This window comes from Protopterus annectens, chromosome 13.part0, assembly GCF_019279795.1.
Source record: "Protopterus annectens isolate FY-2018-M chromosome 13.part0, PAN1.0, whole genome shotgun sequence".
NCBI lineage: Eukaryota > Metazoa > Chordata > Ceratodontiformes > Protopteridae > Protopterus > Protopterus annectens.
This window is the reverse complement of record NC_056747.1, coordinates 953,664,057-953,688,701: the sequence shown is the minus strand read 5'-3', so window position 1 is coordinate 953,688,701 and position 24,645 is coordinate 953,664,057. Positions and strand designations below refer to the sequence as shown.

General features: G+C 44.4%; 1 protein-coding gene across 5 annotated transcripts in view; it reads right to left on the bottom strand.

The window, feature by feature from the left end:
* STAT3 (signal transducer and activator of transcription 3) overlaps positions 1-24,645 on the bottom strand; it is a 1,961,792-nt gene that overhangs the window by 64,280 nt on the left and 1,872,867 nt on the right. For all 5 annotated transcript variants that reach the window (XM_044054713.1, XM_044054714.1, XM_044054715.1 and 2 more), the window contains one exon: positions 13,174-13,277. In XM_044054713.1, the coding sequence (XP_043910648.1) occupies positions 13,174-13,277 (104 nt within the window). The remainder of the gene's footprint in view (positions 1-13,173; positions 13,278-24,645) is intronic.

The following is a 24,645-nucleotide window of genomic DNA, read 5'->3' as shown; positions in this document are numbered from 1 at the left end:
AGCTTGTCCGCTAAGACATGGATTTCCCCGGGATGTGCATTGCTAACAGAAAACGCTGGGATGACACAGCCCATTGCCATACCCTGAGGGCTTCTCGACAAAGGGGGTAAGACTTGGTTCCGCCCTGTTTGTTCAAGTACCAGACAACTGACATGTTGTCTGTCTGAATTGCAATTGTCCCTAGAGGAAGAGAGTCCTGGAAGTACTGCAATGCCAGAAGTACTGCTCTCAACTGCAGAATATTGATATGCAGATGTGACTCTTGATCCGTCCATGTGCCTTGGGCAGTCTTTCCCTGAAAATGCCCCCCCCACACCCTATCAGGGATGCATCCGTGGTCACAGTGGCTACTGGGGGGGGGGCACAAAGGGTCTTCCTATTGTGACATGAAGAGACGTCAACCACCACCGAAGGTCTCGCTTGCAAGAATTTGTGATGAGAATCATATGGTTCATTGGTAACTTCTGGTACGACCATTGTGCGAACAGGAGCCATTAAAGAATTTGCATATGCATCCTTGCGAGTGGAATGGCTAGAATTGCTGCTGCCATCAAACCTAGTACCTTCAAGACCTCTGTGGCTGTAGCTCTGTTCTTTGACACCAATGAGTTGACGTGTTGGCGAAGAAGTGAGACCCTTTCGACTGGAAGACAGAGTGGTGGTTGAGGCATCTAACTCTGCTCCTATAAAGATGGTATGCTGCGATGGCGACAAGGCAGACTTTTCAAAGTTGACTGTAATACCTAAGCGGTGGCAGAGTGTCAGAGTAGATTGTGTTGCCTGAATCAATTGATGCCTGGTGGTAGCGGTAAGGAGCCAATTGTCTAGATATGGAAACACCTGGAATCCTAGATGCCTCAGGTGAGCTGTGAACACTCTGGGGGCTGTAGTGAGACCAAAGGGCAGGGCTCAAAACTGGTAGTGATTGGTTCCCAGCCAGAAACGCAGGTGATCTCTGGAGCGTCTGTCCATCTTTATGTGATAGTACGCGTCCTTGAGATCGATGGAGCACATCCAATCACCTTTCCCTAGAAAGGGAAGAATGGCCTGAAGCGTGACCATTCGGACTTCTCTTTTTTTACAAATTGGTTGAGTCTGCTGAGGTCCAAGATAGGTCTCCAGTCCCCTGTTTTCTTTGGAACCAAAAAGAATCTTGAGTAAGTTCCGAATCCAACTTGGTCTGCTGCGACTGGCTGGATGACTCTTTTTTCTAGCAACTTGCGGACCTCTATGGTTGCTCGTTCCCTGAGACTGGGTGGAACATCCGGGATTCTGTTTACAGGAGTGGGAGGGGAAGAGAACGGTATGAAATACCCTCTGAAAATTATGCTTTGTACCCAGGTATCGGACATTATGCTTAGCCAGGCTTCTGGGTACAAAGATAAGTGACCCCCGACTGCTCCAGAGCCAGACAGCCGGGTCTCCTTTCAGGAGTGCTAGTAGGGCTGACCCAAGAACTGGCCTCTGTCACCCTGCTGTTGAGGACCCGCCCTGCCGCGCGGGCGGCGTCTTCCATTATCACCCCCTCCTCTGCCTCTAGAAGGGGTTTCTCCATGTGTGTCCTGAAAGGCTCCCTGTGCTTTTCAGAATCACATTTTTCCACCCTTAGGACCCTTGGGATAGGGCTGAGTAGGGGTAGAAAAACGGACTCCAACGGCAGACAGAGTCTTGCCTTCCTGCTCACACCTGGTTAGAGTTTCCTTAACCTTGGGCCCAAACAGGGATGAGCCATCAAATAGGGTGTTGATAAAGGAAGACTTGAAAGGCTCCACAAAGGAATAGAGACGCATCTAGGCTTGTCTATGCAGAGCAATGCCTGAACTAGCGGCTCTACTCGAACCATCAGCTGCATAAGATATGAGGCGCATGGACGAGTTCACAATCGAGTTAAGGGTAGCGAGCTGTGTGTTAACTTTGTCGCCAACCCCTGCAGCTACTGTACCCTGGCGAGTATCTCCTAGCTCTTTCAGGAGATCTCTTTGTAGACTTGTAAAATGAGTTAAATAGTTTAGTGATCGAAGGGAAAAGGTCGCTGAACTAAACATGTGTTTCCCATATCTACCCATCATCCTAGAATCTCTGTTAGGAGGCTGGATAGATGAGGATGTCTCAGACGTTTCCATTTTGGTGGCTGCAGCCACCATCATGGCATCAACAGGCACTCCCTTAGTCAAAAAGGCTTTGTCCACTGGGGCAGAGATGAACTTATTTGGCTTCCGAGGGACAGGTTCCATGGCCTCTGGAGACTCCCACGCCTTACGAGACATCAGCTCCATGAGCTCTTCGTAAGGCGGAGACACCCAAGAAGTGGAAGGCTGAGACCCAAAAGCCTTCAAGAGCACTGACTCGTCTTTAGTAGGGCTTTTGGAATGCCAACCACCCCTCTGATTAAGGATCTCTAATATCTCCGCAAAGGAGATATCCTCAGAGGGGGATCGAGGGGACCCTTCTGACTCGTCCAAGTCAGTGTCAGATGTCAAAGACTCCTGTGGGGAGTCCAAGTGCCTCCTCTTGCACAGTCTCTTTCTGGGTACCTCCTCAGTGGGGGGATCTGGGGAGGTCTCAGAAGAGCAGGGGGCACCCTGTGGGGCTACTTGAGGCTCAGGGTCTCTACGCTTGGTTGGACTGGTAGAAGCAGGAGCGGACACAGGCGCTTGAGGGGAGGAGGAAGCCAGATCTGATGCTGATGATGTCTTTGGAGACAGAACTCTCCTCATGGCATCGAATGCACCATAGCTCCCATGAGAAGGGGTAGACGGATCCGAAGGGACCGTCCGATCCTCCCGCACCAAGGTCATGGGCTCCGAGCCCGAGGTAGGAGCCGAGCTCATCCGAGCCAAAGCCCCGAGAGGAAGAGTTGGCACCGACAAATCAGTACGACTATCCTCTCCGGACCTGACAGGAGAGTGTCGGCTTCTAGAGTCTCCAGTCGGCGCCACGGAAATCTGAGTAGATGGAACCGATAACACCGGTGCAGGTCTCGGATCCACAGGCTCAACAACTATCAAGTCAGGCTCCTTTGGCGCCGAAAGTCCAGTATGGCTCGGAGGAGGAGTAGTCAAGTCCGGGTTAATGGTCAACAATTTAGCAAGGCCTGGTGCCCGTAGAAGCTTCTGCACTAGCCAGTCCATATCCATATCTGAGAGGCTGACAGAAGACTTTGAGGAGTGCACCAAAGGTGCTGATTGGAGCAGAGGAGATGAGGGAATCTCAGAGACCGGCTCCAAAGCTGCGAGCTGGCTCCGAACAGAAGGGACACTTACACTCGGTTCCGAGGACAGTGGAACCGATGACCCTACACCCTCCATTTTTTAGTCTTTTTGGATGCTTTCGAGTCACCTGATGAATCTATCGATTAAATAATGGTCCGAGCTATCTGGAACACTGAGATCTTGTGCCGCGGCAAACTAGATCTGAGGTAATTCCAGCAGTGCATCATGGGATAAGGGGCTTGGTCTCGAGCTACTGGCAAACCTTGAGCTTTGCTATAGGCCATGTCAGAGCCGAGGATCGGCTCCAAACCCATCAGTGAGAATAAACGGCGAGATTTACCAACTTCACATCATGACTTTGCATCTTAGATTGCCTTGTGGGAAAGTGCTACAACAACACAGGGAACCAGATTCACTGATGTGTGTCACTTGGTTTCTGCATTTCTGGAGTTAAAGCTGTGTTTACACTTTAGGTCTAACACCTTCAGGATTGGTATAGGACTCCATCAAGGATGTGTACTTGCTTCCTCTTTTCTGTCTTTGACATTGAATGGCAAAATACCAAGGCTCAGACAGGGCTTGCAGAGCAGCCAGTTTGGAATGTGAGCATGCCAACTTCATTGCCCGAGGATGCTGTTGGTCTTTTTACTTCAAATAACTGATCTCAAGTCTGCACTGTGTTAGAATAACTTCCTGCTGAGTGCAAAGCAGCTAGGACTAAAATTGGCAACTCCAAATCAGAGGTCATGGTTCTCTCACAGAACAGAGGACTGGGGTTTACTATCAAAATATCAACATTCATATGGTCTAACGTTCATATGATTGACACATATGGTCAACACATGAATATTAAGTAGTTAATTTGGTTGACAGACAGTGCATTCAAATTTCTGTCGACATTATGTTGACAACAGGCAAGGATTTACCCTTGTCAGCACTGTTGTGCGATCTCAGAGTTGTAATATATAAGTGGTGGGGGGTGCAGGGGGGCACGGCCCCCCTGCAAAAGCATTAGTGTTAGTTTGCAGGTGTTTGTCGACCATTTAAACTTTGACATTTTAATTTCGGTATTTTGACCATTCGATGTAATGATTTCGACCAAATGAACATCGACCATATGAATGTTGACATTTTGATAGTAAACCGAGGACTGGCCACTTTAGTTGAAAAAGGAGGAGATAACTCAGGTGAAGAAGTTTAAGTATGTTCAGCTGTAATTCACGAGTGAATGTAAAGGGGACAGGAAGACTACTCAGTGAATGAGGGCAGAAACTGTGACACTGAAGGCATGGGAACAGAATGTTTTAAGAAGCAAAAGCTTAGCCATAGATAGGCTGAAATGTTATGTCGCTATCCTCATGAACAGAAATAGCAGAAATGAGGTGCCTTCTCAGGATAGCTGGCCTCACTCTCTGTGATACAGAGGGAAGCTTGATAATCTGGGACAATTTCAGAGTACAGATGTTGCACTGAGTCAGTTGAGGTGGTTTGTGTGACTTGTAAGGATGCTCTGCCCCAGTGTTTCCCATGAAAGATGTACAAGGAATGACCTACTAGAAGGAGACCACAGGGCAGACCTGGCAAATACTGTTGGAACTACAGCTTTCAGTTCATCTAGGAACATCTGGGGATCCCACAGAAGCTGTAGACTGTTGCTGGGAATAATGAAGTCTGGTCTTCCCTTCTCAGCTCACTATCCCTATGACCCTCATCATGATAAGAGGCTTTAGAAAATTAATGGATGGATGAAAGAACAGAATAGTGCCCACCTGATTTCTTTCAATCTTATTTTACAATACCTTCTTTTTATGCAGATAAGGCTGGCCAGCCAAAACATTCACTCATTTAGCTTGAAACCCAAATGACTGTGAAAAATCATCACAGTGATCTATATCTGGACCCTGGGAGAACCAGCATGTCTCATATACCACTCTTTCTCCTCATGAGATGAGAGAAGAGACGGGGTTATTTTCACATTTCTCTCTCCTTCTCCTATCAGTGACAACACAGACAAGGGCACTGCCCATTCTGAAGCCACAATGATGATAAAGACAAAGGCATTGTCCACTTTGAAGCCACAGACAACTGCATGTATCTTGCATCAGTCTGGATACAGATCTCTGTTACATTTTCATAATCAAAAGGCCATGAAAAACATGTTGCAGAGGCTGAGAAAACAAAGGTATTGATAACAGTGACAGCAACATCTCATCTTTTGATTGTGCAGACCAGGACATACTAAATTCTACAATTAATGACAGACCAGGACATACTAAATTCTACAATTAATCACTCTATCATGAGCAGGCTTTATCTGGTTATGAAGCTGTGATGAAGGTTCCATCACTTGAATTGGGTGTTTAATGTAGCTGGAAATGATTGAGAGACTTTTTTGACACCTTTGTGACTGGCTTCTAAGATCCAGCAGAGGGAGTGGTCAAAAGTGTAGCCACTAGCCACGTCCTCAAAGGAACAAAAAGAGGTCTTTTTGTGTGTTTCTCTGTAAATGGCACTTTTACAGATGTTTCATTCCTTTTACCTTCCAGTTATGTATCAGAATAGTGAGAAGAATTATTTTCCATTCTATTTTTTTCAATGCTGTAAAGTTCTCTATCTTCCAAACTTTCTCTTGGTTAGACATCAACTCAGTGCCTTTACTCTGCTTAACCTTTTGGATTTATTCAAATTCAAGCAATCCTCATGATTTTTAATATCCTGACCTGCCACAAAACAAAATAAAATGTAATGTGAATAAGATTCGGACTAGTCTATACAAGCACATATTTATCAGTTCAGACTGAGAAGGTAGCACCCCATACATGAAACATCTTGTAGTGATTTGGACAACAAACAACTTAATATGATAAACCAACAAACACCTGAAATGGAAAACATAGATAATGCAAAATCCCTTATAAATGCTTAATGCTGCAGTATCTTGAAACAGACAATTGTTACAAAAGAACTGCAGCTATGATAATGCTCCAAGGATGTACTTACAGTTTTGCTTCACAGCTCTGTTATGGAGACATACTGTGGCAGCAAACAAAGAGCAGAACCCACAGTAGTTTTGGGGAAGAACAGAGATGCTGATGAGATGGGTTTTAAAAGCACAACATTTAAGAGGCACGGTTAAGTAGCCAGGTTAAAAATGTTTCAATACTCTCTGACATGGAAGGTGTCATATGGTCACCTTCATTTTAACTCCTGCAAATTACCAGTATTTGCCCATGACAGGAACACATTCATTCTCTGCTGTTTCTGAAGTCACCAACTTCCAATACAGGTTGCCAGTCACACCTCCCAATTTTTACATTCAGAGTTACTGACAAAGCAAAAACTGAAGGCCCCAAATTAGGAACACTAAATGCTGATACTATTTTCTTTGAACCTCTCAAAATAATTTCCAAATTTAGGCTGGATGAAGCAAATGTCTGAGAATAAATTAGGGATATCCACCCAAAATCTGGACAGCTGAGCAGTATGCCACCAGTTTAGTGTTAGTAGTCACCCTTCAAAGTAGTTATAATCAACTGTCAGGCACTTAATCATTTATTTTCCGGCAAGGACTACAATATGCATGGTTTGTTCTCAAATCAATGTTGCTTGACCTGTAATTGAGACAAAGTTATTAAACCATCAAAGCCAATGCACACTGCAGGAACTGCTCTGTGGTGCAAAAAAGCACTTTGTTTAAAACCTCCAAGCATATCAGATAATAAAGAATAGTGTAAAACCTTACCATAACCATAGATGTCCTTTTCTTCTGTGTTGCAGTATTCTTTACATATGGGTTGCATTCCGCCCATCGACCAGACGTCATCCAGTATACAAAAACTTAAGAGCCACTGCCTGTACGTGGGACGTTGCACGAAGGCACACTCAATGTCAGCCATAAAAGGGACGTCTGCACATACAATTTTCAGAATAAGATAGCCCCATGAGGAAGGGAGTCCAAAGGGAGTCTAAGGAGATCATCCTAGGAAAGAGCAAGTTGTACGGGGGAAGGCAGAAAGGATAGAATACTAACACAGAAGAGAAGGACATCTATGGTGATGGTAAGATTTTACACAACTGTTTTATGTCCTTCTATTTAATGCTGCAGTATTCTTTACATATGGGAGAGTACAAAAGCTGAAAGGGAACCCAGGTAGGAGGACAGAGTAATGGAAAACTAAGAGGAAGCATTTTTGAAGAATCCATGCAGAACTGCCCTGAAAAATCCTGCCTTGGATGTAGCAAAAGTGTCCAATTGGTAATGTTTCGTAAAGGTATGAATAAATGACCAGGTGGCAGCTTCCAGGATGAAATGAGCATCTACACCTTTAAAGAAGGCCCCTGAGAATGCAAGTGACCTAGTGGAATGGGCCTTAACAGAAACTGATAAGGACTTCCTGTGGAATTCATAGCAAAACATAACAGCCTTAGAGATTCAAGTGGAAATAGTTTGTTTGTATACAGGCAAACCCAAAGCCCTGCGATGAAAGGACACAAAAAGTTGGTCAGACCTCCTAATGGACTTAGTTTTGTCAAGGTAAAATCTGAGTTGCCTATGCACATCTAAGGTATGTAAAATCCACTCACTAGGGGGTTGAGGTGAAGGGAAGACGGTAGGCAATTGGATGGACTGATTAAGGGACAACTCATTCACCACTATGGGCATGAAGGTTGGGTTAGTTCTCAAGGATACTCTGTCCCTATGAAATAGTAGGAAAGGGGGCAAAGCCATCAATGCCTGAATCTCAGAGCCCCTTCTAATAGAGGTTAAGGCTACTATAAGCAATTTTCCATGTGCAAAACTTTAGAGAGGCAGAAGCTGCTGTTTCAAAGAGGACCTGAGTAAGTTTTTCTAACACAAAGTTAAGATCCCAAAGAAGAGGAACTGATTTCCTGGGGGGGGGGTGTCTTAAATGTAGGACACATTTTAGTTAACTTCTAACTTGGAAGCTAAGGAGGGAGTTAAAGGCAAAGAAGCAGACAATGTGGAACAATGGATCTTAACTGAGAAATAAATGTAAGATTTTCTAGTACTGGGTTTCCTAGCCTCCTGGAAAACCCTTAGCACATCCTTAGAAAATGGGTGCCTGAAAGGGATCAAAAGTTGATTACCCACAAAGTCAGCTGTAGTGTTGACAAATGGGACTGAATCAATGATCTCTTGTCCTGAGTGAGCAGGCCCATCCTATGAGGTAACCTGTAGCGATGACCCTTGGCTAGTTGAAGAAGAAGAGGGAACCAGTGCTGTCTTGGCCAAAAGGGAGTCACTAGCAAGATTTTTGGTTTGTCCTGTAGAATAACTGGACTTACAGAATTAAGGGGAAGGGGGAAATGCATAGAGAAACATCCCCTTCCATGAGCAGGATAGAGCGTTTACCTTCCACACCTGAAAGTGAGGGACCCTGGCACAAAAGCGAGGAAGTTGTCTTCAGAGGGGAGACGAAAAGGTCCAGTTCTGGAGTACCCCACTAGTGAACTAGACACAGGAACACATCCCTCTGGAGCATCCACCCGTGAGATAGTCGCAGATCTGCTTAATGCATCTGATAACGTGTTCTGAGCAGAGGGAAGGTACACAGGTATGCAGAGTCACTTTGTACTGAATAGCCAATTTCCAAGCTTTGATGGCCAAGCGACAGAGAAGAGAAGATTTTTATGCCCCCTTCTTGTTTATGTACTAAAGGACCGTGGTATTGTCTGTGAAGATTTTGAGGGGTCCTTGCAAGAATAAAGAATAAAAGGTCTATAAGCCTAGAATTACAGCCCTCATTTTCCTGGTGTTGATATGTTCCTTTCTTTGAGAAAGGGACCAAAGACCCTGAACTTTCCAGAAACAAAGGTTGCTCCCTAACCCAAATCTAAGGCGTCTGTGAAGAATTGCTGAACTGGCTGAGGTACCTGAAGAAGAAGGTCATGGTTCTAAGTTGCTGCATCCACCAACTTAACTCTGTTTTCAGCTAAGGAAGAAGGTGAATAAAGACATCTAACACATGAGCATGCGGGGACTAAACTGTCTTTTAAAAAACACTGGAGCTTTCTCATGTGTAGCTTTGTAAGGGGTAGCATGGGAATAGTGGAAGCCATGAACCCCAGCAATCTCAAACTCCCTGGCCAAGATGGAAGGAAGAGGTAGAAGGGCCTCCATGTATGCCCTGAGATAAATTGCTTTCTCCACAGAAAGAAAAACCTTCATGAAATCTGTACGGAACCAGCACCCCAGGAATATAAGATCCTGACTTGGTGTAAAGCATGACTTTTTGAAATTTATTGAGAAACCCAGGGCCTGCAGAAAGGGAAAAGCTAGGTTCAGGTCCTGAGTTAACAGGTCTGGGCTGCTGGCCAGAAACAGCAGATCATCCAAGTATGGGTAAACCTGCAGTCCTTTTAGCCTTAAATAAGCAATGGCTGGGGCCAGGCACTTTGTGAAAATGGCTGGAGCGGTAGAAAGACCAAAGGGCAAGGCAGTAAACTGAAAGTGCAAAGAACCCACCAAGAAACACAAAAACGTCCTGAAGCTGACCAGGTGCATGCATCCTTGAGGTCCCGAGAAGCTAAGAAAGCTTGAGGAGAGACCAGGGGAAGGAGAGCAGGCAGGGATAGCATTCCAAAAGAAGGCACCACCAGGAAAGTGTTTAATAGGTAAAAATCTAAGACAGGCCTCCAAGGACCATCTTTCCTTGGAACTAGAAACATCCTGGAGTAGAATCCCCTCCCCTGTTGGTCTGGAGGGACAGACTGAATGCTGCCTTGATCGGAAAATTGAGCAAGAATCAAGGAAAACACATCCAGCTGACTGAGGGGAGGTTGAGGTATTCCCTGAAAGAGAGGGAGAGTCTTCCATGTCATAAAGTATCCGTTTTGGATAACTGAAATCACTCAGGAGTCCTGAGTGATTTTCATCCAAGCTGAAAGGGAAGGGAAGGAGAAAAGCGAAGAGACAAGGGGGTTTGACTTGGAAGAAGAGGCATAACGTCACAGAGGACCTCTCTCTGGGCTGAAAGGGCTGCTGAGAAGGGGGAGCAGCAGCAGAAGTAACAGCCTTAGCATGTGGGTGCCTCCTAGAAGACTTATGTGGCCCAGTTCCCGAAGAAGCAGAAATGGAGGAGCAAGCAGGTTTCCTGACAAAAGTAATCTTGGCAGGAAAGTTCCTATGAAATTTTAGAACTTGTGAAATAAGCAAGTGTTTTAAATCCTGGAGCTCCTTACCTTTTTCTTGCAGTGATTTAAATAAAATTCTGCAGCTGCTCTGCCAGTGACAGAGGAATTATCCAGAGGAGCATTAAGCAATTTTGCCTTTATGTCATCAGGAGTACCTGGAGATGCAACTAGGAATGCCTTCTGAGAACAGAAGCAGAAGCTGCTGCTCTGGAAGAGGCCTCAACTGCATCATAGCTACACTTGATTGAGTGTCTAGCTACCTGGGAGGAGGCTGACAACAGAGAAAGAGCCAGTGATTTAGCCTCTGAGTCAGGCAATGGGGAAATGGCCTGGGTAGCCTGAGAGCAAGGCTGGAGCATACCTAGACATGTGTGTTTGGTAATTAATAGCCCTGACAGTCAAGGCAGAAGTACAGACCTTCTTACCCAACCTTTCCAAAATGTTACTCTCCTTATCAGAAGGAAGCAGTTTAGCAGAGGGACACAGCCGTGATGGAAACCACAGCTGGGTCAGCTGAGGGGCATTTAAAAGGAAACCTGCAATTCTCAGGGACCTTATAGAAGCGATTAGGTCTTTTAGGGCCAGGGGCTTGGGAGTCAGGGGGTCTTAGAAGCTGCTTTAAAGGCATCTAAGAAAGCTGGCAGGACTGAAGGAACTGCTGAAGGAGCAGGGGCCTCCAACTGGAGTAGCTCACAATATCTAATCTGTTCTTCTGAAATTTGAGAAGAATACCACTTAAAGAATTCCCCCTCATCTTATTAATAGTTCCCACAAATGAAAGCTCTTCTATGGTAGAATCCCCGCATTAGATTCTTCCTCTGGGGAAGCATATTCCAGTGGAGAAGGAATCTGGGTGGAGTATGCTAAAGAGTCTTCATCTGAGGAAGACTCCTCAGAATCAGTGTCATGAATTTGGAATTCTACAGGCTGCCCTGAAGAAGGCCCCTGAGACCCCGATGGCAGCACTGGAGAGGAGGAGAAGGCTGGGCCAGCTATAGGAGATGCTGAAGCCGGAGACCTCAAAAGCCATCAGAGCCTTAATTAGACACTGTGAAAAAACATCGCAATCCAGCAAAGGGGTAGAAAGAGCAGGAACATGCCTAGTTTTTTTGCTTCTTTTTAACATGCTTATCTTGTTGGGGAGAAATGGCAGATATAGGCCTAACCTCTGACACCTCCTTGGACAAAGGAGGTGGAACTGTCCCAGAGTCTTCTACAATTAGCCGTGGTTCCCCCAAGTCGTCCGAACTGGACATCTGCATAGCCTTGGACATGCTAGGATCTGCCCTCCTGACGGCTTCCATCCTGGTACCCGCCGAGGGAGCGGACCCTACCTCTGTTCGCACAGTCGGGTTTTCATAAACCTCAAGGGGTACGGTGGAGTAAGTAGGTGTAGCTAAAGAGGATTCAGGCCTAGCTTTGCTAACCTTCTTCTTTACAGATGGCTCAGAAGTACTTGCGGGACCCTCCCATCCCTAGCCAGACATCTGAGTATTTGGTTTTCTAAATAAAGATTCAAGGCCGACAGGTGACTGCACATTGTTTTAGGAACAAAGGCCTGACAAACGGAGCAGGACCAGTGGTCGTCACTAGGCCCTAAACAAAACAAACAAAGCCTGTGACCATCTTTTTGTGGAATTTGCCTTCCACACCTACACTTGCCTTCCTGGATGACATTAACAAACACAAAAGGTAGTAGCAATATACTAAATCCCTTATGGGGTACTTATCCGAAGTCGGAAGACAACACCAATGGTATCCAATGGCAGACCGAACGTACAAGTAAACCTCTCTGAATGGCGGCATGGGTAGGTGCCCTCTGCAATGTCAGCACCCAACAGACAGAAAGAGGGGTTACGACATGCAGTGTGATGGCCAAGGATACGTGCTTGGCTCTGATAAACCACATTCATATGACACCTTCACATCCATTCATGGGATGACACAGCAGGCTTTTGCAACTGAAAAGGTGCATGCCACCTGTCAGAAGAGGGGAGGTCTTAAAAAAAGAAACCTCCTGATGGCTGCCTAGATCATTTCTTCCCATCCCAGTCAGTTCTCTTAACCAAGGTAATGAATGGAAACCGATATGAAGGGCGGAGGCTTGAATGGTCAGCAGGCATGGAGGAGTGATAAAAACATATTTTTAAAAATCTGTAATCAGCCCCCCCCCCCAAGAAACTGACACAATGAGTAACAGAAACAAAAGTAAAAAATAAAATTAATAGAAAAACATGCCTGTAGTACTGTGGTGAAGGATGCATGGATAATGTGGTTCTATTGGTGGTTTCACTTCTCTGGAGCTGTAAAACACTTATTTTACTTCCTGCAAGTTCATGTTTTACTTCACTCAAATTGAATTCCCCAGAAAGGACTGCAGCAATCAATATCACCATCATGGAAATGGTAGTTAAGACCATCTCCTACATTAACAGATCTCCTGCTAATGTCTCTGGATTAAGTGCTTTGAGATCAGGTATATTCTAATAATGTGAAGTTATCTAAAGGTGACCTCCTACTATGCTTTCTAGTCTAAATTGCATCAAAAAAGTGTTTTCTCTTTATCAAGACAAGATATGCTCAAATAAAGTTGACCCTGAAATGTCCAGCACATTGAAAGCCACTGCACCTAGAAGACCTGCAGTTTTCCTGCTGTGACATCCACCAAATACCAAAGTGCAAAAATGGAAAATTCTAAAGCAGACTTCACTAAATTCATAAACTAGCAATGCAAGTCAACTACAGATAAATGTGACTTTCAAATGGCCTGCTTGCTCTACAAGTTGAATTCCCAACAATTCCTTACCAAGAGGTCTTTCTGCATTCACATCTGAAATATCACTGTGAATAATTGAATCCAGTGTGCGTGGAGACACTGGAAAAAGTTCACTTGTGTTTCCACTGTTTGTCCTGCAAAACAAAAATACATTAAAAAAATTAAAACATGATTTTTATAGAAAATGAGCGACTATAACAAAGCAATAATTAAAGGACATGCAAGTCCTCTTAATATTTTATCTTTAAGAGGGTAGTCCACAGTGGCTAACAGCTGAGCTCTCCTTTCTGGGATCGATTTTAGCACAGTTGAAAGAACTGCAGCGCCTTGCTTATGTACTCAAGTCTAGCACCTCATGTCTTCATACCAATACTACCAGTTAGGAGGCCAATCTAGTCCAAAAGTCCCTAGTTCTGTACCCATATAACATAAGTGCGCTACACCTGAAAAACAAATGCACAAAAGGATACAGCATTGCAAGTTTGTAATACTTATGGAACAGACACCTGAAGTGAGCAGTACAGCCATTCAAGAACTAGGGAATGAAGGGGAATTAACAAGCACCTATACCACAGGGCCCTCGAAGATCTTGAGATGATAACGGGAATACAGTCAGCTGTAACAAGTAATTTCTTATATTACCATTTGTCCTATGACAGAACATTCCCTACTGGGTCAAAAATATAGTATATCTTTATTTACTCACAATTTGTCACTTTTGTTTTTTTTCTTCCTGGGATGCACCTTTGCTTGGGGATATAAACAATATGAACATGCCTAACTTCAAGATCCACCAGTTTAACCCAACCTCAGAGAACACAACCTTCCTGCAAATCAACAGCAATGAAAACATGGCACGTACAAGGGAGAGTACATATATATATGGCATTGTTGTTTAGAGGTAAGATCTCTTCTTCACAGCACCAGATTCAAAAATGACCTCCAGTCACTTTCTGTGTGGAGCCTTGCATGTTATCACTGTATCTGTGTCGAGTCTTCTCTCAGCACTTCATTTTCCTCCCACCTCTTTTAAACTATGTGGGTTATGTTTGAAAAGGGTTCCAGAAAAACAAGTTCATTTCCCTAGTTAATAGACAACAAAACAAACTCTTGCCCAAAATAAAGGGAATGCTAACAGTTGAGATTGGTTGGAGGGGGTCTTCCAAGCAAAGAGGGGCAGCAACAGGACATGACAAACCCACAAAAAAGGTTCCTCTCATAAAGCAACTGATATGACTAACAACCTCTATATTACACCTAACCCAGGGGTGCCTCTTTGGTGAAACAACTGGCCTAAAACACTAAGCAGTAAATCAACTATAGCAGAAGAAGCCAGGGGACAGTCAAAGGACCAAAAATCAGATGGCTCAGCCCTGAAAGTCTGGCTTCTTCTCCTCCCCACCTATGCCACCCTCTTTTACCTTCTGTTTTTCATACCCCACTACATCATCCAAGCCACTCTAAAAACTTTCTTTCTCTCACCCTAATCTCATCCTGTACTTCGTTTCAGTCTACTGACACTCCCACTAGCTCCCTACTCTCATAACTGCAATTGCTTTTTTTCAAATATATGTACAGCTATCTGGTATGAGTTACACTGAGCCTACTCATATTTCCAACATGATGTCTTACCTCCATATATGGCAAATGTATAAAAATCCCATTCCATCTGAGCTGCTAACCAAAAAATCCTGTTCTGTATCTCTAATCTCTAAATATCAAAAATATCACTACATTCATACTGATTACACTGCTCATAGGGTTACATATACAATGTTTGTTAACGTCACTGAAAATCAACTGATATACATCTTAATGGTCTGAGCCCATTGCAAAATTCTAAGCAACTGTGCATTGCCTTTTTTAAGTTTCTAATGTTTCTGAACTGTTACTATATTATTATTACTATGTTACCTAACTATATATTGCATAAGTTTTTCTTTTGATTTTTAGATCTGTGGTGTACTGTCCTAAATGTGTAAATGTGGAAATTTTCTCCTTGGGCCTCTGCTGAAAATGGGTTCTGTAACTCAGTTGGACTATCCTGGTCAACTAATGTCAAATAAATAAAGGCAAAGCCAAAATATTTGGTGAATGTTTAAAATGAGGACCAAGCTGCCATGACATAAATGTTTACAATTAAGATATTTTTGAAACAGGCACTGGAAGTCATCATGTCTAGTGGAGTGGCCTTAGCAACATTTTCCAGTAGGCTGTGAGCCACATTATAACAAAAGATAATGTAGAGGACAATAAATCTGGAAAGGGTTTGCACTATGGATTCAAACCATTCCACCCCAGTACAAAGGGTATTAACTCTTTTGTTGTTTTTCTAAGTTCAAGCACCAGGTAAGACCAGGGTGTGAGGGGCTCTCTGCCTTCTGGTTTCTGCCGTGACAGAATAAAAAAAAAAAAAATACAAAGATAAACGGTCTGGTTCAGGGACACTTTAGAAGCCACATCACAGGCTGGCCCTAATGGATGCCTGCTCTGTGTAAATGACCAAATATGGTTCCTTACACATGAAGACAGCACCTCAGAGAAGCTGAAAGCAGACTATAAACAGCATTTTCCAAGATCAGAACTTTAACACACTGCTAGTCAAGAAACTCATTTTCCAATGGGGGACCATTACAAGTGGGTAGAAATGCAACAATATTTTAAAGAACTGCTTGACCAATAACTGCTATGCAAATTTCCTGCAATAGGTCATTAGGGACAGAATCAGCTAACACCTATACCATGAATAAAGAATAACTGAAACCTCAGTTATACAGGAACCTGCTAAAGGTCAGGGAGACTTACTAGCTAAACATGTTGGGCAGTATCAGGTGCTGCTATGCCCAAGAAAGAAAACATCTTTCACTAGGCCAAATATGGAAGCCTTCAAGTCAATCTCAATCACTTCTGCAGTCCCTGTTACAATAGGGTTAGTCTATGTAGATCAGCCAGGACACGTGGTGACGGTAGCAGTAACTCCCATCACGGGGGTCTCCTTGGATAGAACTGAGAGAGTGCACAGTATCATCAGGGACTTCAGAGCCTGAATCCACACTGCTCACTTAACACAAAGGGATAAGAATCAAGTTATTTCTTCCCCGAATTTTAAGATTAGGCACTATGTCCGTGGGAATATGGGAGGGCATACAGGAATCTCCCTTGCTATAGGATGGACAATGGGCATACTATGCACTCCTCTTAGCCCTGCTGCAGCAAGTAAATGACACAAAAGAGACACATTCTCCAAAGAAACGGACTGACCTTTGGAACACTTCATTTCCAGATCTGATCCAGACACTGTTTCTGAATCCACAGATCTAAACAAGGACTAGAAAAGGAAGTCTGATTTGCATGTTCACTTCATCTGGAAATTGTCGTTTGAATCCGTGATCTCAGTCTATGGACCACTGCCAGAAAAGTACGTTGTCAATAAACACCATGCATGTAAGAAAATGTGCATCACCTAACTGCACACCCTGTGTGCAAAACTATGTTCCCCATTGGACTGTCTTGGTACCTCATGACAGGCTGATTTGCTGGATGGGAAAAGGAACAGCCCTGTGTGCAACTTCTTTTCCAAGACCTTGAGAGCTAGAAACTTCAGACATTTGTTGAAGAACACCCTTCTCCAGGTGGCCCACATTCCTTGAAGAATGGCAGGGAAACATAAGCTCTCTATCCCATCGGTTGTGCTGTGCTCAGGACCTGCAAAAAGTTTGTCCACAGAAACAGAAGGCCCACCTGGAGGTGGTGGGGCCTGCCTGCCACTGCATCAGTAGATCTGTAAGCAGGTGTCAGCTCTACAACACCAGCAGCCACAGGCAATACAAACAGACCCATCAAAATCACAAAGGCCATCCAACCCATAAATCTGAGTAAGCTCCATATCTGAGCTCTGTACTTTATTTTCCACATCTCTGCAATTAAGAATGATCAGCAGTGGAGAGTATCTGACACCACTCTAATCGTCCAAGATGGGATCAGAAAGGATTATCCTAGTTGATGGTTACCCCCACAGACTACACATAAGGGATTGCCATTTCCAGGCACACTACCAGCAAGCCCTTTATGATGCCACCAGAAACTAGTCATCCATGTACAGAAATACTTAAAAAATTGCAGGGCTTTAGTCAGGATAGCCAATATCATGTTAAATATTCCGAGTGCTGAAAAAGCTCAAATTGCAGCATTTAGTACTAGAAAGTACAGTTGTGTACATTTACCATAAATGTAGATGTTTGAGTGTATTCACTCTTGCAGTCATCAGACTTGGGTTATCTGCCTGCAGGTAGCCCTCAGTCGGCCTGAATACCAGAGACTTAGTATTTCTGCGTCGGATGCTGTCGCTCCAGGACTGATGTCAGGTCGTCAGGGGTATAAAAACAGGCAGCCGAAGCCATTACATCAGTTTTTCTTGCCCCAAATGTCAGGAGCCCCCCTAAATAGGGAGCTAAGTTATGGTGGGGAAAACACCAACAGTAAAAAGTAAATACCAATACCAATACCCCTGAAAGGGATGAGTAATAGCCATAGAGAGGAGAGAGAGAGAAAAAACAGGGGGCTGGAGGGAGGGAAATTAGGACTGTAACAGTGAATACACTCAAACATCTACATTTATGGTAAGTGTACACAACTGTACTATGTTCTTAGTGTTTCACTGTTGCAGATATCACACTTGGGTGGATTCCCAAACTGAAGAAGGGTGGAGGCAGTCAAGAAGAGTTAGGGTTGGCTAGTATGCCTTGCAAGACTGCTGTTGCAAAACCTGCCCTGGATTTGGAAAAAATAGGCAGGTGGTAATGCTTGGTGAAGGTGTGTACCAGGTAGCAGCTTCCAGGACATCCCAGGGACTCCCCTGAGAAATGCTGTAGAGCTAGATGTTGCCCTGGTGGAATGTGTTCTGACCCCCTGAGGGGTTGGTTTCCATGCTGCTTGTAGCAGAAATGGATGCAGTGTGCTATCCATTTGGAAATTGTTTCTTTTGAAATGGCCTTTCCCTCTGCCCCCGTTGCAAAGCTGACTAGTAACTGGTCAGATTTTCTGAAGGGCTTAGTCCTATCAAGGTAGAATCTGAGCTGTCCGTGCATGTCCAAGGAGTGCAGGATTCTTTCCCCTTTATTTTGAGGATTATGGAAGAAAGTTGGCAAATGGATGGATTGGTTGAGAGGCACACTGGACACCACTTTAGGCATGAGGGAAGGGTTAGTCCTGATGGAAACCCTGTCAGCGTGGAAAATAATGAAAGGTTCCACAGCCATAAGTGCTTGTAGCTCAGACACTCTTCTAGCTGAAGTGATGGCCAGAAGCAAGGCTGTATTCCAAGAGAGGAATTTTAAGTCTGTTGACGCAGCAGGTTCAAAGAGGGGGAAGCATGAGCTTTTCCAGTACAAAGTTAAGGTCCCAAGTAGGGGTGGGTGCTCTCCTTGGTGATCTTAAGTTGTTTGCCCCTCTCAGGAACTGTTTGATAAGAGGGTGCGAGAAGAGCGGTGGCTCAGTGTTGTAATGAGCCGAAACGGCTGAGGCATGTATACTAATGGAGGAGAAGGATAGGACTTTGTGGAGTAGATCTGCTAAGTAATCCAGGATTAAAGGCAGGGAGGGCAGAGTTGTGTCCTCTCCTTTACATAGGTTCCAAGAGCAGAACCTTTTCCACTAATCAGCATAGGATTTTCTTGTACTGGGTCTGCTGGCTTCAAGAATGCCATCCAGCACCTGCTTGCTTAGGGTTGTTGGGGGAGAATTCAAGGAATAAGCCAAGCTGCAAAATTTAGGGTTCGCAGTTGTGGATGCAAAATCTGTCCCTCCTGCTGAGAGAGCAGGGTTGGGTTCTGGTGTAGGTGCCAGAGTGGCACCGGTGACAGGCTGCGCATGAGTGGGTACCAGGGCTGGCGTGGCCAGTCCGGGGCAATCAGAATTGTCCTTGGTCTGTCCTGTCTTGAGTAATACTCTTGAGAGAAGGGGCAGAGTGGGAAAGGCATAGCTTGAGAGATTTACCCACTGAAAAGATATGGCAACCACTTTTCAGGCCTGGCTATGAGAATTCCTGGTGCAGAATTTGCTGAGCTGGTGGTTGTAGGGGGAGGCAAAGAGATCCACCTTTGGGGTCCCCATTTCTGAATCAGAAGGTCGAAGGAGCTGGGCTCCAATTGTCACTCGTGTGGGTCTAGGAGATTTCTGCTTAAGTCTGCCAGTGAGTTTTGTTTGCCTGGCAGGAATTGAGCTTGCAGATGAACTTGCATGTCCAAGGCCGTGTGCCACAGGGCCATGGCTAACATGCAGAGTGGGTAGGAGTGGGTTCCCCTCAGCTTGTTGATGTACCATATAACTGTGGTGTTGTCTGTTTTTATTAGCAGTTTTCCTGGAAAGAATAGAGATCTGAAAGCTGTCAGGGCATTCTGCACAGCTAGCATCTCTTTTTGGTTGATGTGCAGATGAATTTGACTTGGGTTCCAGTGGCCATCCATGTGTGCTCCCCAGGCACAGAATGATGCATCTGTGGTTAGGGTCTGGGCGGCGTGGGATTGAGAAAAGGTCAGTCCCTTGTTGTGGTAGCATGCTTCTGCCCACCAAAGGAACTCTGTCCTTAGACAGGGTATGATAGGAATGACTGTTTCCTGGTCCTGAGAATGTTGGCACCAAAGACTTTTTAAGTAACATTAAAGTTTCCTAATACGCAATCTTGCATATGGAATTAGCAGTATACATGAGGCCATGAACCCTAGGGCCTGCAGTATTTTTCTTGCGGATACCTGGGTTCTGGTGGTCATTTGTTTGAAGTAGGCTGTCAGACAGACTTGTTTTTCTGAAGTGAGAAATGCCATCTGGGATATTGTGTCAAAGCTTGCTCCCCGGAATACAATCTTTTGACTGGGTACTAGTTTTGATTTTGTTTCATTGATGGGGTACCCCAAGGAAGTTAGATGGTGTTTCACAAATGTCAGGTGCTGCAACAGCAATTCCTGACTGTTCACCTGAATCAGGCAGTCGTCCAAGCACGGAAAAATGTGGATATTTCTCTGCCTGCATTATGCAATGGCTGGAGCCAGGCATTTTGTGAAAACTCTGGGCACAATAGATAAGCCAAAGGGAAGTGCAGAGAACTGATAATGCATAGATCCTGCCCTGAAACGTAGATACTTCTTGCATGACTTCCTTATGGGGATGTGCAGATAGGCTTCTTTTAAGTCTAGGGTGACTAACCAGACATCTTTGACTAGCATAGGAAGAAGCTGTTGCAGGGTAAGCATTTTGAATTTTGGTACCACCACGAATGTGTTGAGAATTGAAAGATCCAGGATTGGGCGCCAAGAGCCCTCTTTCCTGGGTACCATGAAGAGTCTGGAGTAGAATCCTTGACCCCTCTGCTCTACTGGAACCGGCTGAATAGCTCTGATATTGAGCAAGGAAGCTACTTGGCTTGGACCCTCTGCCCACTGGTTTGGAGGAAGGTCTGGAAACCCGCTTGGGGTTGGAAGTGAATGGAGATAAAATTTGTACCCCTGGGATACAATGTTGAGGACCCTACCGGTCCTGTGTGATGGACATACAATTTTTTGCATGAAGGGCAAGTTTTCCTCCTAGGGGCACAAGCAATTGGGCAGGGCTGGGGAGTGAAGTAAAGAAGTCATTGTGAGTTTTTTCTGTAAGGTGGTGGCTTACCACTCCCTGCTTTAGAGGTGGGGGGCACTCCACTGCTTAGATCTCTGCATACCCTGAAACTGTAGTCTGGGTGGTCTGTTTTCCCTGGGTCTGGTTTGAGAAGGCCTGGAGGGGTCTGGAAAGGACTAGTGTTTGGAAGGGCAATGCCTACTGAATCTAGGGGGTTGCACTTGTAAGAATTCTTTAACAGTCTGCATAGACTTAGCTTTTTCTTCCATCTTTTTAAGAGCCTCTTCTGCTTTGGTGCCAAATAAACTGCCCTTGTTCAAAGGAGCATCTAGTAACTTTGATTTGACATGGCCTGGCAAGGTCTACTCTTTGAGCCAAGCATGTCTTCTCAGTACAGATCCAGTGACTGGTGCCCGGCAAGATGCTTCTATGTCATCGAAGCCACACTGCAAAGTATGCTTACTAACTTGGCTTGCAGAGTGCATAAGCTCCTGAAATTCTTTATTTTCTGCACAGTCTGTAAAGGTTACCACTTTTTGTTTAATAAGTTCCATAATATGCTGCTGGTACTTCAGCATGTAAAACTGACAATTCAATGCCCTAATAGCAAGAGTTGCAGAAGTATATACCTTCTTACCACATCTGTCCAAAGCTCTGGAATCCCTGTCCGAAAGGGTGGGATTTCTTGGCTGTAGTAGCCTTGATACCTTTAGGCCCCTGGGAAATGATCTCTGGGTCAGCAGTAGGATTCTTGAAAAGAAATTTGTGAGTGTCATGTACTCTGTAGTACCTGTCTGGTTTCCTAGGTGCAGGAGATAAAGTGACAGGAGTAAGACTGGATTTCATAAAAACATCAACAACAACATCCAGGACAGGGGGTATTGCTAAAAATCTGTGCTGAGGCAACTCTAGGAATTCTCGGAGTCTCTTTTTGGACCGAGGATAGTCTTGGCATTCCCAGTGGAAATGCTCTCTTAAGGTATGCAAGTTTTCATCAAAAGAAAAATCCTCTGTTGGGGAGGCAGAGGGAATGGATTCCTCTGCATCTGAATCCTCATAAGCAGATAAGGGCATGTCTTCATAATCAGAAATCTCAGAGTCATCAGACTCCTGGTCTGCAGAAGCTGTAGGGGACTGGTCTCTTTTTCTCTTAGCAGGGGAAGGCTGACTTCCCCTAATCAGCGTAATAAGGTCTTCTGCCATTCTAACCATTTGTTTTTGTGGCATTTTGTGCACTTTGGTCATCAGTTTTCTAGGCATAGTGCATACTCTGGGCCTAAGAAACTCGGTAGTTTTGGTTAAAAAAGTCGTCGGTTTGAATCGAACATCGGTTGAGCAAAGAAATGCCTTAGAAGCCAGTGCCTGCACAGCGGCTCCGGACCCATCCAAGGTAGAGACATCCACAGGTTCCATAGTCGAAGAAGAGTCTTGCTGCATACTGGACTCCGAATGGGTCTCGGTAGAGGCCTGTGAAGCCACTGAAGCGAGCATCAGGGGCTACAAAAACACCTCACTGAGTACCGGCGGACTGGCGACTAGCTTAACGGAAGCGCAGCTTTGGACCTATACTGTCTGTCTCTGTCTTTATCCTTACGTTTTTTCGGAATATCGGTAGTCGGATGGCTTACCAAAGCCATTTCAGAATTCAGAGATCGAGAGCAAAAGAATTTAGCGACAAAGAGAGCCTGATGACAAATGGTTCGGGCGTTAAACAAGGCACAGAACCAACAGTGAGGTACGTCATGGTCTGGGCCTAAACAGGTGACGCAGTAAGAATGAAAATCTCTGTGAGGTATTTGCTTTCCACAGGCAAGACAATTGTTAACTTTTTCTGACATCGGTTAGAGCAAGAAAAAAGGATCCTCAACGGGGTACTTTGCTTTAGAAGACTTCAGGATTATTCAATATGTAAACAAAAATTCAGGTACCGGTCGACTGGCACTTGCGAACTGCTTCTGCTTCCGGCTCCTTGGCAAGAAAGACTGCTGTAATGGCATCAGCTGCCTGTTTTTATATCCCTGACGACCTGACGTCAGTCCTGGAGCGACAGCATCCGACACTGAAATACTAAGTCTCTGGTATTCGGGCCGACTGAGAGCTACCTGCACGCAGATAATCCCAAGTGTGATGACTGCAACAGTGAAACACGAAGAACATCTGATTCCACCCAAAGTGGATCAAAACAGTCTTATCTGCAGACCCTAAAAAACTACACACCAAAAGGCTATTATCATGTTAAGTAACAGCATGCAGGTGACCTGGAACAGCTGAACCGTTACTCTTACACATTCATTATCTGGAACTAAGGGCACTGCATGTTCTGAAAGTTTTAGTCTAGAATGGAAAACCATTTGCCACTTTCTAAACCAGAAATAGCTACAAAGTGAACTCCCCAGCCACATTCTGAGTGGGGCCAATCTCTATGCTCCTTATCAGGAGTAGAATCTGAGCTTCTCCTAAGAGTTCTGCAGAGAAGATATGGTTTCTTAGTGAAGTTTGTTCAAGAGGAATACCTAAGAGCTCTAGAATATGGCTCAGCATGTACAGGTCTAGAACTCATTGGCCTTTGTGATGGTTCTCAAAGTCAGGGGCAAATTCTGACAACCAACACCAACTTTGCATAGACAGACTAAGATGGTAATAAGGACTGCTGTAGCTGGACTGACTGGATTATCCTCCTTTTTTTTAATTTCTCCAAATCTTTTGGGTTTCCAATACCATGATGGGAATGGACCCCATTCCCAAGTCAAAGTACGATTAAAGTTCATGAAATTAGTATTGCTTCAATCTTTGATGTCAGCTAGAAGTGCTCTTCACAGCACCCGCAATGTACCCAGTAATGACTCCTCCTGCAATTCGTATGGAGTTACATGTATTGGTAACATATCTAAATATGACTGTAGACTATTTTTTTAAAAGACCCTTAGCTCCTACTACTACTGGAACTATCTGGGTATCGTTCTTCCCCACTGCTCTTATTTCTGCCTGCAAATCCTGACATTGTATGACTTTGTGTCTCTCCGTATGCAAGACAGTGTAGTCACTGGGTGTGGCGATTTCCATGATCAATGCTGCTTTTGTTGTTGGTTTTCTAGCATCTATCTTTTGAACTGTTGGTAATGGACGATCCCATGTGATGTAGACTTCATCATTTTCTATGATGAAGTGGCTGAAAAACACTGGAAACATGAGACACAAAGCAATACCATAATGTTTACACAATCCCCAGTGCAACAATCTTGCCACATTATTATGCCTTCCAGTATACAGTCCTTCTGCCATTAGTATGTTGCATCCAACAACGAGGTGTGCAATTGTTTCCAGTTCTGTTTTACAAAACCTATATTTGTCTGTTTCTCCCACATGTTCAATGGACTTTGTAAACCAATGTGTACATAGTCCATTATCTGGTGCCGCCAATATTAACCTTTCATCTCTTGGTTTGAATTCGCCTCTCCTTAACCATTCCTGCGTTCGTTCCTGATCAACATGAGATTCTTCCAGAAGTTTTCTACACTTGCAACTATATTTATGCATTTTCCACGTTTCTTGACTTCTCATCTGGTCCTTCACCTCATATTCTTTCTTTTGTTTTTGGCACATTCAGTTGCTGCCTGATTTTTATTTACTTGTGGTTTGATTTCCATTCCTGCTTGACACCGATATGGTTCTGCTAGCCTACGCAGGGAAGTCATCTTAGATTTAATCTCCTCATGTTTCAAAACTTTCGCTACATTTGTTTCTTGTGAGGTCAGCTGATATGTGTGGATATGTCCCACAACTGCAGATCTATACATGTAATGAATTTCAAGGAAGCCCATACCTCCTTCAGAATGGGGAATATATAATCTTGGTATGCACTGATTTTTATAAATCATTTGGTGAGCATGAAGC